Source organism: Myotis myotis, unplaced genomic scaffold, assembly GCF_014108235.1.
Source record: "Myotis myotis isolate mMyoMyo1 unplaced genomic scaffold, mMyoMyo1.p scaffold_m19_p_9, whole genome shotgun sequence".
Classification (NCBI taxonomy): domain Eukaryota; kingdom Metazoa; phylum Chordata; class Mammalia; order Chiroptera; family Vespertilionidae; genus Myotis; species Myotis myotis.
In genome coordinates, this window is record NW_023416401.1 from 39389682 (window position 1) to 39406190 (window position 16509).

The following is a 16509-nucleotide window of genomic DNA, read 5'->3' on the forward strand; positions in this document are numbered from 1 at the left end:
ATTTACTTATCTATTTATTCCCACAAAGACACTAAATCTTACTGAATATGTGAGCAACTCGTATTTTCCCTGTAGAATGTTATTATACCTTTATTTAACTTTATAAATTATGAGACTGTATATAAGACTGTTGAATATAGAAAGATTTGATAATCTGGACCATATCTTTGTGTTTAATAATTTTCTTTTCTTGTTAAACTCTAAATATGCTGAGTGTTATATATAAAAAGTACCCGAGAGACTATCGAATGGTAGTGTACTTATAGTATGTCCATTTTCTCTCATGTGTCCATGCATCTACTCTCAACACTACATGCCTTGTAATACATAAATTTATTTAATGTGACCGACAGGTGTAATTCATACAAGGAAGAAGGCCTATTAACTTGAATGAAGTGATAAGACTCATTTACATATGCCTTCCTTTGCCCACATGCTTTTAAGGCAGTGGTTCTCAACCTTCCTAATGCTGCTACCCTTTAATACAGTTCCTCATGTTGTGGTGACCCCCAAATTCATTGTTACAAATTGAACATAATTAAAGCATGGTGATTAATCACAAAAACAATATGTAATTATACATGTGTTTTCCAATGGTCTTAGGTGACCCCTGCGAAAGGGTTGTTCGACCCCCAAAGGGGTCGCGACCCACAGGTTGAGAACCGCTGTTTTAAGGGCTGATCTTTGCTTTGAAATAGAGGAGTGGTCAGGAGTTGAGGATTGTGAGAACATCTAGGTTTTTAAACTACTTGCCCTCCGTAACCCTTCATTAATTGATAAAATGCTTGTCTTTATTAAAGAACGTTACGTTAGCTATAGTTTTATTGCAGTCAGTAAGAAAATTAGAGGATGTTGGATCATTTGTCATTTTCCTTTTTCTTCATTTTTTTTCCATTGAGAGAGAGAGGCTTCTTGTGTGTGTGTGTGTGTGTGTGTGTGTGTGTATATATATTTGAAGGATAAAGAAGACAGAAGGAATGAGGAGTTTCACAGAATATTATTAGTTTTACAGCTGAGGAAACAAGTTTGGAGAGATGAAATATCTATAGAGTAAAAGGTAGCAATGCTTAGCATTTTTTTCATTTTTGAGGATTAAGAACTTTTGATTCAGGGTTGGAAAAATGAGATACTTACTGTTTGTCTCTTCACAAGATATTCTTCAATATCATCATCATTTTTACCTTATCTATCAATATTCAGGTAAATAGCAGTAAAATTAAATGCTAATTTTATGGAAGATACTACCCAACATTTCTAGTGCGTTATTTTATGTAATGTTATATTTTTCTTTAATTTAAAATATGTCCATGTGAACCATAATGTGGCATTCTTATTATGGTTTCAGGTGATCTTCCCAGATATTTTTTTCCTCTGAAGGAAGTTCTTTTTTTAAACTATTATTATGCAGCATAGCCTACATTTCATTACCATTTCTTTCCTGAAGGGTAAGAAATTCAATACCAAGAGACCATAAATAAGTAAAATTATTTTATTTGTAATCCTTACATCACCCACACATTTTTCATAAAGATTTTTATAAACATTGTTAACCACTATGGCTTTTACAAGAATAGAGAGTAACAATTTTTTTTTTTAATTTAAAGCACAATCCAAATAAATAAGTTGAAATTAGTTGACATGTCTGATACTCATAAGTGAAAACGTTGGCTGTCTTGTAGTAATCAATGCATAGCTACAGCTGGTTGAAGGGGACCAAATCCATTGAAGAGGCGATTTGGTTCCATTTTACCAGCTCTAGCAAAACATTGCAATGCTGTTAGTTTGGGCTATAAAACAGTTAAAATGCTTTTTATTTGTAAAATTATGGTTATGGACCTTCCACAAAAGTTAGATTCTCATATCAGTTCTTTAGTCATTGAATGTAACTTTTTCTATTTTGACGGCACTTTTCCTACTATTTCCTGCTCTAAAAGTGAGAAGTCTTTACCCTTCAACATGTTGTTAATGCATTAAGGAATTATCAGTGTGCATTTTTGTTTTTAACACCTTACTTAATTTTTAAATGTAGACAATAACGTGTTTTGAAACCAACAACATTTAAAGGAACAAATAGATCTTTATGCATTTCAGAGTAATGTTTTATATTTCTCTCTACGCAGTAAACCAAGTAAGTAACCTAGTAACCTAACAGGTTAGGAAAGAGTACTGCTAATCACACGTTTCTGCCGCCCCTGCCTTTTTTTTTTTTTTTTTTTTTTAATTCTCACCGAAGAAAGGAAGGAAGGAAATATTGATCGGTTGCCTCCTGTTAAGTGCCCCGACTGGGGATCAGACCCGAAACCTAGGTATGTACCCTGATTGGGAATCGAACCTGCGACCTGCTGGTGTATGGGACATTGCTCCAACCAACTGAGCCACACCAGCCAAGGCACCCTGCTTTTTTTAGTATTATACCAGAGGACTAATAGCAAGTTGCTGACCAAGGTTGAAAGAATATGAGTGACCTTAAGAAAGTACCTCTGCCTTTTGGTTTATAAATAGATTGCATGTGTATTCAAGTGTATTACTTGGATTTGTGTTGAGAGGAACCATACATGCCAGCTTATTTTTCTTTGTTTTTTACTTATGTAGTATTACAAATCATAGATTAGTAATTTAACCTTTTTAAGAGTCTATTTCCTTGACTGAATTCTCTGTACAGATTGCCTAGTTACTCCTCATTATCAGTTTAATAATAATACATTGAATTGTGGTGGTTGGCTACAATCCATAAATTTGAGTATTAAAATCTACCATTAAAACTCAGTCCAGCAATTTTTGTTAATACTGTAACTTCAATGTTGCATTTAAATATCAGGAAGGGAAGTCTTCTGAAATATACTTGATTAAAATAAAAGTTTGAGAAATTATAGTTTGCCTGTAAAAGTAAGTGCTCTAGGTGAAATATAAAGAGAAAGAAATAATTACTGTTCTGAACTAAACTGGGAGAAGGTCAGTAATTCAGGCAATATTCAAATAATTGTCATATTAAGTATATTCTGCATCTGTTGGTTAGTAAGTGTCATGCTGTGTTGAAATTAATATAACTACAATTTTCCCATATTTTATTCTAATAGAAGTGAAACAGGTGCTAAATTGCCTGGACTTAAGTGCTGAAGATAGCAGTAAAACTGGCTTCTATTTTTACTAGTTATATGGGAGCTGTTTAGCAGATCCAGTTGCTCAAGTGTGCTTTTGGATGGCAGTTCAGTTTCATATACTGGCCATATCGGGGCAAGGAGAGGCCATGGGAAAAAAATAGTACAGCATTTGATAATGTCAGCATCTGTTATCCCTGTCAGAGAGACAGTTGAAATGTTTGAGTTACACCAGTGTCAGCAGATGCCCAGAGTTTAATATGTACTCAGTTAAAAATGAACAGCTGACCTAAGTGATGAATGTGACATTTTAGAGTGATTGAAAATACTCTTAGATATGTTAAGTTAAACTTGTAACACCAGAATCAGTATATAATTTTACTTTTTAAAATGAATAACAGATGCTGTCATTTTATTTTCTAAGGATTATACTCAATATTATAATCATAAGATTCTTAGATACTGGGATGATTTAAATTAATTAAAGGTTTTTATACCTATAGAATAATGAATATAACTCGTTATTATAAAACATGGGTATAGTAATACCCTTTGAATAGTTTTATATAGGAACCTCTACTTTTGAGGTGTATATTTTAGGGCATGCACAGTTAAATGGAATATGAAGCATTGCTATTCTTTTTGTGGATGATCAGAAAGAAGGTTTATGCTTAAGTGTTAAGCTTTGAGTTATTTTTTCTTTGAAATACAGACTTTAAAATTATGAGCTTTTTATAATTTTCAGTAAACATGCAATAACTTATATGCCATCATATCTAATAGATTCATTCTCTCATTTTTTTTCTAATCTGATAAAGTGAAAATCAACTTTAAAAACTACCTACCTAGTTGTCTTATTAAACAGAAAATTATAGTCACCTTATAGCTATTCTACTAATTTGTGACACAGAAATTTAAAAATATTATGCTTTTTGTACATGACTAAATATGCCAGTTGAAATAATACTTCTAATAAGAAATGATTAGAATATTAATATTTTTAATGTAAGTCTACTATAGTAGCTAAAATAGATACTGCTTATTAATTAAGAGCTTATTTATACTTTTTATCAATATATAAATATAATACAAAATAAATTTTGTATAAAATATGGAAGTATTTTTATATCTCTAACATACAGTACATAGTGGGTCTTTGATGTTTATAAAAATAGACTTGTAATTGCATAGTACCATTAAAAGAAGGTTGTTCTGCCCTACCTGGTTTGGCTCAGTGGATAAAGTATTGGCCTGTGGACTAAAGGGTCCCAGGTTCGATCCCGGTCAAGGGCACATGCCTAGGTTGTGGGCTCAATCCCCAGTGGGAGGTGTGCAGGAGGTGGCCAATCAATGATTCTCTCTCATCATTGATGTTTCTATCTCTCTCTCCCTCTCCTTTCTCTCTGAAATCTACAAAAATATATTTTAAAAAAATAAAAGAAGGTTGTTCTATTTGTATGAATTGGTTTCTTGACTATAGTGTTTTTAGTTTGAGTGCCTCCTTTGGATAAAATAAATTCAAGGATAATACAGATAATAAATTAATTTCTTTAAAATATTTGGCAGTCTGTTACCAATGTTCTCTGTTGACTTACAGCTGTGACCCAGAATTTTGTCATTTTTCTTGCATAAATCTTACATTTTAATATATTCTCAGTACTGACTTAGCAGAAAGACATGATAAACTTGAGAAAGACAAGGACAACTTTTTTCCTTTGAGAGTATGATTTTACTTAAAACATAATCTTTTAAAATTATGACTATGTTTATAGTTTTCAAAAAAGAAAACCTAAAGCAAAAACTTGCTTCAAAAAATTCTCTAATATCATTTAATTATAAATTTATAAAACTATGAAGAATAGCTGTTAAAATGTAAATGAAATCATCTTTTGTTGTATCTTTTCTTAATAAATCAATCAACCCTATTAATGGGATATACTTAAATTAAGATAAAATTGTGGAAACAGAAAATAGGTCATGTGTATATCTCGTTCTTTTGTGCTAGTAATACTTTTTTTTTGGTGTTCAAATATTAATCATGTAAAAAAATATATTAATCATGTGAGTACTAGGTTTAAAAATGTATTATGTTTTAAATGTAAAAGATTTGAAAGGAGTTTCATGATAATTTTAAATCTATTTCAGTAGAGCTTTTTTCTTTATAAAATATAAATCTTAGTGACATTTAGTTTTCATCTATAAGCAGTAGGTACATTTTATGATGTTGTTATTCCCAAAGGTCATCTCTGTGATTCTAGGTTAATATACCACATGAAGGTCATTTACATGGAAAGAAGCAAGGGCTTCTTTTAGCTGCAGTTTATTTTCCTCTTGGCGGTTTATTGCCTACCAAAAATACATACTTCTTTACATTCCATAGCATTGTATGTTCATATGGGTACATAAAGAAGTATGTACTCTGAGTAGGTATTACAAAGTTGTTAGCTGTAAAAACATGAATTGTTTTCCCATTTGTTAGTAAAACATTCAGCTTACCGAAGTAGAACAATGGTAGATCACTTGTAGAGACAATCAAAGACTAAACTGCATAAAAAATTTACCTGAAGCATTGCATTAATGCCATTTATGGTTCCTTGTTGGTGGACATAAACTTCTAAACATTGACCAGTTATCTGTTGTACTTTATCCTGGTTTGGTCCTTTTTGCAATAGCTTTATAGAATCAGTGGAGTTTTTACACAGTGTGTTTCAGAAGTTTATAAGATCAGCCTAGTATTTCTTCAGAGTCTTCAGAGTGAAATTCTTCTTATTTTGTAGTGTGCTTCTAGATCCTACAAGTAGATAGTAATTAATTTGGTACAGATTCTTTTTTATAGACTAGTTATCTTATTAAAAACTTAACCAATCAATTAGTATTTCTTCTGATATTCACCCTAAAGTTGAAATGACAATGAGAAAAACCAGATCTTTTTAGAGCAAACTGCAGTTTTCTATTTTTATTTATTTTATAAAAAATTTTTAATTGAATTTCTTAGAGAGGGGGAGGAAGGGAGAGAGAGAGAGACAGAGAGAGAAAAAGAGAGAAACATCAATTGCCTACCATAGGTGCCCTGATCAGGGATTCAATCCCCTCAACCTAGATATGTGCAATGATCAGGAATCAAACCTGCCACCTTTTGGTGTATGGAATGATGCTCCATCCAACTGAGCCACACTGGCCAAGGCTAAACAGAATTTTTAAAGATGATGAATTTTTTGTTAGTTGTTTTTTTTTTTTAAGGTTACAGATAAGAACTCATGATCAATTGAAAACCTCTTTGTCGTTCCTTTGTCTTCATTAGCTACTAACCTGAATTTTACATTTTGAATTAAATACAATTCAAACAGAAGTATATAAATACTTAATTTTGGTGAGTTTACCTCATTTCTTTCTTTTTTTTAAATATAAAGGACAGCTGTCAGAACAGTTACCTTGTCCAAAGTCTTACTTAAAATTTTGAACTGAAAGATATTTGCACTGGGTTTTAGCTTGATCATTCATCATTAAAAGATATAATAGTTGCCTTTAATTATTGTGGTAGTAAACAGTTAATTTAAAAGAAGACTGTAAGAAGTTTTCAGATTTGGGAAAGGAGGGGTAAAAAGGCAGGGAAAGAGTTTCTGCAGCCTGTGATAAAAAGCTAGTGCAGCTCATAGAGAGCAAATTAGAATGTAGCAGGAGATAGGGCAGTACTACAGCAGTTTCAGCATTGCAGCATTAGAATTTCACCGTACACATTCTGACATTTTTGTGGCCAACTTAGAGTATATATTAAAAAAGTGTTTTGTATTCTGCCAAGTTTCTTTCTTGACTAAATCTTGAAATAGTTAATAGTTTTTAAAATTTAGCATACTTTGGAAGCAGGGTGTAATTTACTAGGGATGCAAAATCATGTAATCTGAAACAATAAAAGACTTAACCTTTAATAATATAAATGACAGTAATGGATTTGTATATTTTTTAGATAAAGAGTTACCTGCCTGATATTTGAACAGCATTCCTTTTTACACTGCATAAGCTCTCTAGTGGAACTGTGAAATTAGGCTTTGCCCAGATAGAATTTAACTTAACAATAAAAACATATATTGAGTCAGTAATAGGTAAGCATGCAGAAAGTCATAAATAAGCATCCTTAAAAGTACAGGCTTTGTGGTGCTGTTACCTGTGAGCTTAGTGTCATGCAGCATTTGCAGCAGGAAGAAAGGTAATGACCTAGAGAGTCACATCAGCAGCAGCCATCTCATCTTGATTGTTCCTTCACTCAATCCGCTGATTCAGCACTTCTTTTCATGAGTCGGTGAAGTCAGAGGGAAGTATCAGTGAACACAGAATCTCACCTTTTAAGATAAATTTGAAAAACAATTGAACAAACAAAAATAAGTCAGCCATCTTTTCCTTCTTCCTTCCTTTATCCTTAAAAAGAAATAAACCACAGAAAAAATTAATCAATACTGGCTGTTTGATTTGGAATGTTATATTACCAGTATTGCACAGATATGAGTAGCTTGTATCTGTTGTACAGAAAGTTAAGCAAGCAAGGAAGGTTGCTACAACGTCCAAGATACTGAACCTCCCTTATTTCTCAGATGAAATGCTTCGGAAGAGGGGGAAAAGTTGCAGAGCAAGTTAATTTTATAATCTAAAACAGCCAGAAAGCCAAAAAACAAAACACACCTCACTCTCCCAACTAACCATAAACATTCATACTATTTTCCTTTGCCCACCAGAATACATTGGGTTCTTCTGACTTCTTAGGAAATAATTCTGCATCTTTCTTGCTATGAGATTTTTTTTTTTTTTTGGTGTTTCGTTTCCAGGAGTAAATGGTAAATCTGTATTGAAGCTACCTTGTCATATCCAGAGGTCAAGTCTGCAAGCAAGGTCAGGATTTCCACATGGTCACTACAGATGTTAACTTAAATTCTTCCCTCAGTGGCTACAGGCTAAACTGTTACAGCTTTATAGGCAGCTAAGCATTTGAAACATGCACTCCCAGGCAAACAGGCTCTCTTGTGCCTCTCTCTTCCCTGACCATATTTAGTCAACCATAGCAAAAAATAGTCTCCCAGCTGTCGATTGTCGATCCAAAAGCTGAGGAAGCCTCTATCTTGCTTTCTGCCTATTGATTGTTCATCCTGCGGTCCAAACACTGCTTTGCCATTTGTCCTGCCTTTTTTTTTTTTCTTAAGCACTGCCAAATAAAGCGGTCTCTCAGGTTTCCACTTACATTTCCCAGATATTCACTGAGCTTGCGCTGAGACTGGGAAAGCCTGATGCGGCTGTCACTATACTTAGAAGCACTGCAGAGAAAATAGGAAAGAGGAAAAATATTACCCTAGCTAGTAGCAAGACAGTCTTTAGACAGATATGGAACAAATAGAATATCTGTGCTCTCAAATTATATTTCATAACCTGAATTTTTGTTGGTTAAAAATATTATGCATAATGATATTTTGCATACTTAGAGGCCTGAAGGGATTTCATAGTATTATCTTGAGAGCTAGTTTTTGCTATACATACTCTTTAAATTTAATGAATAATATTTGAATGGAAAAATATGTAGAAATGGTAAGTAGAATCTGTATATTGAAGGTGGAGAAAGATCATTAAGGAAGAAGGGAGTAGTGTGTAAATGAAATTTTGGAAGTGCTACTTAAAACTTTAAATTCTGTGTCAATTTTTACTAATTTTTTTTGTAGTGCTTATGTGAAAAACAGGGTCAGGGATGCTTTTGAGTAATTGTGTACTTCTGTATTGAAACCATATATACATATATAACTGTTAACATGCATTTTATTATTAATTAAATTCTATTTCATTTTCAAATGTTAAGTGGTGTTTTTCTCCCTTCTGCATCACCATTTTTCTTTAATTTTGTGCAACAGCATTAGGCATGATCATTTCACATTTTATTACAGACTAAAATAGTCATTAACCTATATATAACTTTGGCACATAGCATATGTCTCAAAGGAAAAATACTTTTGCTCTAAATTTTAATACCATATTCACAATAAATTTTAACATTGAAATTTATTTTTTAAGGAGAAAATATATTAGAACATTAAATCCAACAAACCTATGGAGATAAAATTTAAGATCTTATAAACCTAAAAATGTCCAAGAGAAACCAACTATGCCTTTTTCTTAATTTAAGTATTGATTCATTTAAGAATCAAGAAAAACAATTATCAGTTTTCTAAGTTCATTCTCTTACAAGGGAAGCTTGTCCTTCACACAGTTTTTGTCTTTAACATTTAATACCATAGCAGCCAAGCTTATGTGGATAGTTGGTAAATTTAAAGAGCCAGCTTTCATAGTTATTGAAGTAATTTTACACATAGTGTGAGAAGGTGACACATGTCTCAGACTGTAAGATGGGGTAATTTTCAGGTTTCTTAATTACCCTAGATTTGTTAACCATTTTGTAGCAGTGAAAGTCCCCCTCCCCCCTTTTTTTCAGCAAGCACATATAATGTATTAAGTGTCAGGAATTCTTCAAAGCCCTTTTTTAATTTTCATAACAGTCCTATGAGATAGGCTTTGTGATTCTCACATTTTATAGATGAGGAAACTGAGGCATAGAAGTTAAGTAACCTACTCAAGTCACCAGCTGTTCAGTTTGCTACAGCTAGAATTTGAACCCAGATAGTTTGGCTACAGACTCCCAAAGCTCTTCACCACTATTCTTTGCCGCTGCTCTATATTGTAATAATGAAATCAGTTAGTGAATTATACTCTTTGGGACTGGAACATACACCAAAAATACAATGTTGCTAATATCCTTCCCTCAGTATATTCAGAGAGATGATTGTTTACTTGACTGTTTGTTCCATTCAACAAAACTGTGACCTTCTTATCCTACATGTACAAAAGAGATATAAAGATAAGTAAAATGGGGTTCCTTGCTTATTGCAAGGAAGGAGAAATAAGCCCTAGCTGGTTTGGCTCAGTGGCTAGAGTGTCAGCCTGTGGACCAAAGGGTCCCAGATTTGATTCTGGTCAAGGGCACATACCTTGGTTGCAAGCTCCTCCCGGGGAGGCAACCAATGTGTTTCTCTCATATTGATGTTTCTCTCTGTCTTTTCCTCTCTCTTCCACTTTCCCTAAAAATCAATGGAAATATATCCATTTTGAGGATTAACAACAAAACAAAACAAAACAAAACAAAAAAGGAGAAATAAGGACTCACTAGTCACCTAAGAGATCATTTTAGTGTCTTTAGTTTAAGAGGGATCAAGGACTTACCTCTTCTGCAGCCTATATTGTCATTGTATATCTTTCTCATTTTGAACTAAATTTTACACTACCAAATTCCTAATTAATGAATTTAAGCTAAAATAATGAACCTTTAAATTATAGTATCTGTCAAAAAGAATTTGTAGGGAAAACACACCGAAAACAGAATTTAAAACACATTTAAGTAATGCCTATTCTCTGTAGTTCTTTCACCTGTCTAACCTAACAAAAGCCATTCATATTCATTTAAATTGATTACTATGGATAGCATTTTGGTATATATCCTCCTAGACTTGTCTGTGTCCATTCAGAGAAGGGTATGTGTTGGACTTCTCTGAGTGAAAAAGAACCAAAAGAACTTCTTGGTATTGATCAGCTTTCTTAATAAGCTCCTTTATGGTTTCTGGACTAATATGCTTTAACTATTATTTGAGGGATTGTTTATTAGCAATAATAACTTAGCAAGCATTCATTGAACACCTAATATGTGCTGTAGTGCTATTCTAAAGTCTTTTTATATTAAGTAATACTAATATGTAAGGCCTTCACAGTTTAACTATGGTTTGTTTGGAAAAATGTTGCCTATCTCTGATGATAGATTGCAAAGCATGGCAAGCCCTAAAAATGGACCCAGAGCCATTTGACTATCACATACCACTGCAGACAGCTGTTTGCCCCCTCTGCTTCTCAGAACTCATTTGTTCATCATTCAGCAAACGTTTGAGTATTACCATGTGCCAGGGATTATGCTAGGCTCCACTATTAGTTGTTCCGGAACTTAATGCTTCTTTGGCAGTATTCACAAATGCCTGCTTAACTGGTAGTAAGATGTTATCTTTAAACCATCCATGTCCTTAACTTCTTGGAAAACAACCAGATTGAGAAGTACAAAAGAGTGCTTGAGCATTAAGGAAAATATCTCAATATTTCATATACTATGCTCTGAAAGTGCAGGTCTATTGGCTTAATAAAATTGACTTATTGAACCGGTACCACTCTCATCCCAGCAACTCTATGGGCCTCAGTACTTGCAGCATAACACTAGTCTCCTCTTAAATAACTAAGGAGCTGAAGTGAACATCTTCAGCTCCATCTCAGCAGACACCTTATGTTCAGAAGAGAAGTCATTCCTCTTGGTTTTCTTCCTTTGAGCTATCGGCAGTGTAACATGGGAATGTACTTCTGAAACGACTAGTAGAATGGGAGGTAGTAGGAGACATGGTTCCATAAGAACCAACTTCTCAGGAATATAGAGAATGTTTAATAATGTGACTTAATAAAAACTTGATGGAATTAATATGAACCACACTTTTTAATTTAAAACTTGTAACATTTATATATCTTACCTACCAGGGTAAAGTTGCAAATTAAAATTTTTTTTAAAAAAATATATTTTATTTATTTTTTACAGAGAAGAAGGGAGAGGGAGTAGAGAGTTAGAAATATCAATGAGAGAGAAACATCGATCAGCTGCCTCCTGCACACCCCCTACTGGGGATGTGCCCGTAACCAAGGTACATGCCCTTGACTGGAATTGAACCTGGGACCCTTCAGTCCGCAGGCTGACTCTCTATCCACTGAGCCAAACCGGTTAGGGCACAAATTAAAATTTTTAAGATAGTAAGCCTAAATATTATCTTAGTGTTTTAACTTAAAAAATTTTTGGATCAAACTAACATACATACATATTTTAGTCAAATACTACCACAAAGCTTGTAATGAAGATGAACTGTCTTTTGCTTTTATTTCTCTTCATTTCTTTGTCCCCCCCACCAAATAACTTATCCTATAATTTCTTTTTTTTTTTTTTAAATATATTTTATTGATTTTTTACAGAGAGGAAGGGAGAGGGATAGAGAGTTAGAAACATCTATCAGCTGCCTCCTGCACACCTCCCACTGGGGATGTGCCCGCAACCAAGGCACATGCCCCTGACCGGAATCGAACCCGGGACCTTTCAGTCCGCAGGCTGACGCTCTATCCACTGAGCCAAACCGGTGCTGGCTATAATTTCTTAATTTATATCACTATTTTCTTTAAATTAATGTATTTACATTATTTTTTAATACATTTTATTTTTAATAAAGCTTTTTTCACATGATTTAATACTTATATCTTTAAAATTGTCCAAGAATCGTAAAACTCCTATAAATCCTGTTTCTCACATAGCCAAATGCGTAGAGTAACAGACAATGTACGGCATTAGTATCATGATTATTCAAATCTGAACATTCAAATAGTATGATGTTATACTAATATTTTTCCTCATTAGGAATCTGAGTCAAAGTCTACAGAATATCTAGTATTTTGTTTGAATCCACTGAATGAGGAGGATTAGAATCCTTTAATTATTGAAAGCAAACTAAAGTAGGAAAACTTAGCTTTTATGAGGTTCATGAATGTGATTTAGGGGTTTGTAGACTCAAAATTATAGGTTAAGATTTTTATGTGAATTTCTCAGGGCAGGAGAGTCTAAAGCTTTCCATAGATTTCTAAAGAAGTCTGTCATGCCTGAACAATGATTGTAACTTCAGTACAGCCACTGAAGGGTGTTTTTAAGCTGTGATTCTCATTATACTTTGGATCATAAACCTGTTTAAAATCTGAGAAAAGCTATAAATTTTCAAATTTGGGTATAGTTTTTGAGGTTCTTGGATCTTCCAAAATCTGTTCTCAGACTTCTTGGACTTGCTATATGGGATTCATAAACCACTGCCATTAGGAAACATGTTCTGGCTTATATTAGGCCTTAGTCTCATTATTTTAGAGACTTACAGTTTCATTTACACATATTCTGCACCTTCAGACTATTTCTCTATGCGTTTCTGACATTTCTCTATTTCAAATTTTTATCTCACATACTAGAGACCTGGTGCACAAGTTTGTGCACTAGTGGGGTCCCTTGGCCTGGCATGCGGGATTGGGCCAAAATCGGCTCTCTGACATCCCCTGAGGGGTCCTGGATTGCATGAGGGAGCAGGCCAGGCAGAGGGACCCCACCGGTGCATGATTGGGGCCGGGGAGGGATGCGGGCGGGAGGTTGGCCAGCCGGAGAGGGACTGCAGGAGAGCTCCAGGGTGTGCCTGGCCCATCTCGCTCAGTCCCAATCAGCCAGACCCCAGCAGCAAGCTAACCTACCGGTTGTAGCATCTGCCCCCTGGTGGTCAGTGCACGTCATAATGACTGGTCAACTGGCCGACTGCCCCCTGGTGGTCAGTGTGCGTCATAGTGAGTGGTTGAGCGGCCTTAGCATATCATTAGCATATTATGCTTTGATTGGTTGAATGGCCGGCTGAATACTTAGCATATTAGGCTTTTATTATATAGGATATCACCTGGGTAATATATATTACTATTCTTTACCTTTTACACCCTATTGGAACAATTTTAAAAGCTTTTATTTCCTGTGTTTACTGCCGTTTTAGCTGTGGAGCAGTTATCTTAGGTTATAGTCTTAAAAAAGAAAAATTAATGGATAAATATGTTAAGGGGAATTTTTTTCCAAATAGCCAAGATCTGAAAACAGCCCAAGTGCCCATTAGTAGATGTGTGGATAAAAAAGCTGTGGTACATTTATACACAATGGAATATTACTGGCCGTAAAAACAACACACCAACATAGAAATCTTACTTTTTGTGACAGCATGGATGAACTTGGAGATCATTATGTTAAGTGAAATAAGCTTGTCAGAGAAAGACAAATATCATATAATCTCACTTATATGTAGAATCTGATGAACAAAATAAACTAACAACCAAAGTGGAGACAGACTCATGGATACAGAGAACAGACTGATGGGGACTGGATGAAAGAAGATGAAGGGATTAAGCAAAAAAGCATACATTTATAGCATATAGACACAGACAACGGTGTGGTGGTAGCCAGAAGAAAAGTGGGGTTAGGGCTAGGTGGAGGTGGGCAAAGGAAGGGAAAATGGGGACAAAAAGAGACTTAACTGGTGCACGATGCAGTGCTCAGATGATGTTTTATTGAGTTGTAAAACTGAAACCTGTATGGTGTTATGAACCAGTCACCCTAATAAATTTAATTAAAAAATAGAATATAAAATTGCAAAAAAAAAAAAAAAAAGCAAAATAAATTAAAGAACAATTACTGGGTAAATATGTTAAGGGAGATTTTTTTTCCTCCAAATTATATTATGAATTTTCCACATAAAATATCTCTGTTAAGAAAAGTTACTGATGTGTATGGCAAGAAAAGTTGCTTCTAATTTTACTTTTCTTTGGTGGGGATGCGCTTACTTTTCTCTAAGAAGTATCATTTCTTGATAATTAGCTTTCCAGCTCTTTTATGGTTTAACTAGATGCCCAGTGCACGAATTTCCTGCATGGGTTGGGTCCCTAGGCCCGGCCGGCAATCAGGGCTGATCGGGACCTTCTGGCTGCTGGCTGGAGCCTTCCTTCCCTGGCTGTAGGTTGCCAGCTGGGGCCTTCCTTTGTTCTGTGCCACCCCCGGTGGTCAGCGCATGTCATAGCGAGTGATTGGACTCCTGCTCTTCCCGTCGAACTTCCGAGGGGACACTGCAAATTAGCCTTTTATATATATAGATCTTTGGTGCTCTTTAGGATAACTGCCTTTTTTATTTTGGAAATACCTTATTTCTGATTCTTAAATTTCAAATATTAGATTATAATGACCCATTTTATATGTTTTGACATCAGCTGGTTTTAGCACTACCTAATGACATAGATTGTTAACTCTCTGCAGAGTTCATGTTAATCTTCAAGCTACATAAAATTTGTTTCAATTATTATTACTATTTTTTTTGGCACTGGTACTTTTGTTACTTGGTTGTTTTTTATTAACTCTTCCACTAGTATATACTATTCAAATTGAAGCTAAGAGATTCCACAAATCAAAATTGTTATCCTTATTAGGGTATATTTTTTAACCCTTTGGTATTTTTAGTCTCTCATGGTTCTTCGCTATAGCACTCCCATTCTATTTTGATTCTGTTTTCTAGTTAGTAACAGTTTGTTTACTTCTTAAATATTAGAATGCTGTACATTTGAGTTTTAGAAAAATTGAAATATTTTTGTCTGTGCATAATATTCTTTAAAGAGGAATGTTTTCATTTGACTTCAAAGGTTTTTTGAATATTTTTTCAAAAAAACTAATATGTAAATATAAAAATAACATAACTTTGACTTTCAGTGCAATGCGTGTTTTACTATCTAAATTACCAAGACCATGGATTGTGGATGAGAAGAAAGATGATGGTTATACTGCCTTGCATCTGGCTGCCCTTAATAATCACGTGGAAGTGGCTGAATTATTGGTACATCAGGTAGGAAAAGCAATTCAATAATTTTTAACAATTTTAGACCATTGTCATTCATTTATTTATTAGTTCATCAGCTACCTGTTAGTGTAATCCCAGCTACAGTAAAATCCCATGATGATGCACATTCAGAAATAGTACACATTCAGTCTTCTAACACTGATTATTAAAGGGAGGGAAAGGTGTGCTTGTGTGTCCCTCAGTCCCCAGTGTTCCCTTTGCACAGTCTTCCTGGATTGGTCCAATGAAATGAGCAAAACTATAAGGAATTTCCCAGAACTACTGCCACTGTTGTGGAAATGTTAGTCAGCCACAGGACCAAGAACCATCATATTGATATCTAAGCTGATGTGGCCAGTTGCCATCAGGTAACACCAGGCTATAGCCAGGCTCTGGGGGTTCACTTCATGATTGCTGCTGGACCTGTGGAATGTGTGGCTGGATAGCTGATACACTCACCTTAGTCATTTCATTCATTTTCAAAATAAGACAACTTAACTTTTTATGACTGAATTTTTTTGGGACCTATTTATTTTAGTTTATAATGTTTTAGTATATTCAGCAAAATATTAAAAATGCTTCAATCAAGTATATGCCATATAGAAGCACTGAAGTTATTAAAAAATTATCTGTGATCCCTGACTTCAAGGAGTCAAGTTAAGAAGATGCAACAGCAGAAAAATTTAGGAGAGAGCACATTATGTGCAATTAAATCCTAGATTATAAGGTAGATCCTCCATAAACTATACAAGTTTAGATAAACTACCCCAGTTTAGATAAAGAAATAGTTCAAAAGTTAAACTACCTTTCCCCTGCCATTTTAAGCCTTTATTATTAAAATTAATTCTTTTAGAAGTATTGTTAATTAT

General features: G+C 34.2%; 1 protein-coding gene and 1 long non-coding RNA gene across 4 annotated transcripts in view; one reads left to right on the forward strand and one right to left on the reverse strand.

The window, feature by feature from the left end:
- Nucleotides 1-16509, forward strand: part of MIB1 (mindbomb E3 ubiquitin protein ligase 1) — a 165003-nt gene that overhangs the window by 83977 nt on the left and 64517 nt on the right. For all 3 annotated transcript variants that reach the window (XM_036321330.1, XM_036321329.1, XM_036321331.1), the window contains exon 13: nucleotides 15514-15646. In XM_036321330.1, coding sequence (XP_036177223.1) covers nucleotides 15514-15646 — 133 coding nt within the window. The remainder of the gene's footprint in view (nucleotides 1-15513; nucleotides 15647-16509) is intronic.
- Nucleotides 2294-8161, reverse strand: LOC118662678. The gene is made up of 3 exons (XR_004969833.1): nucleotides 7946-8161; nucleotides 7261-7435; nucleotides 2294-5889 (listed from the first exon to the last, which is right to left on the reverse strand). It is a non-coding gene; the product is annotated as an uncharacterized LOC118662678 (long non-coding RNA).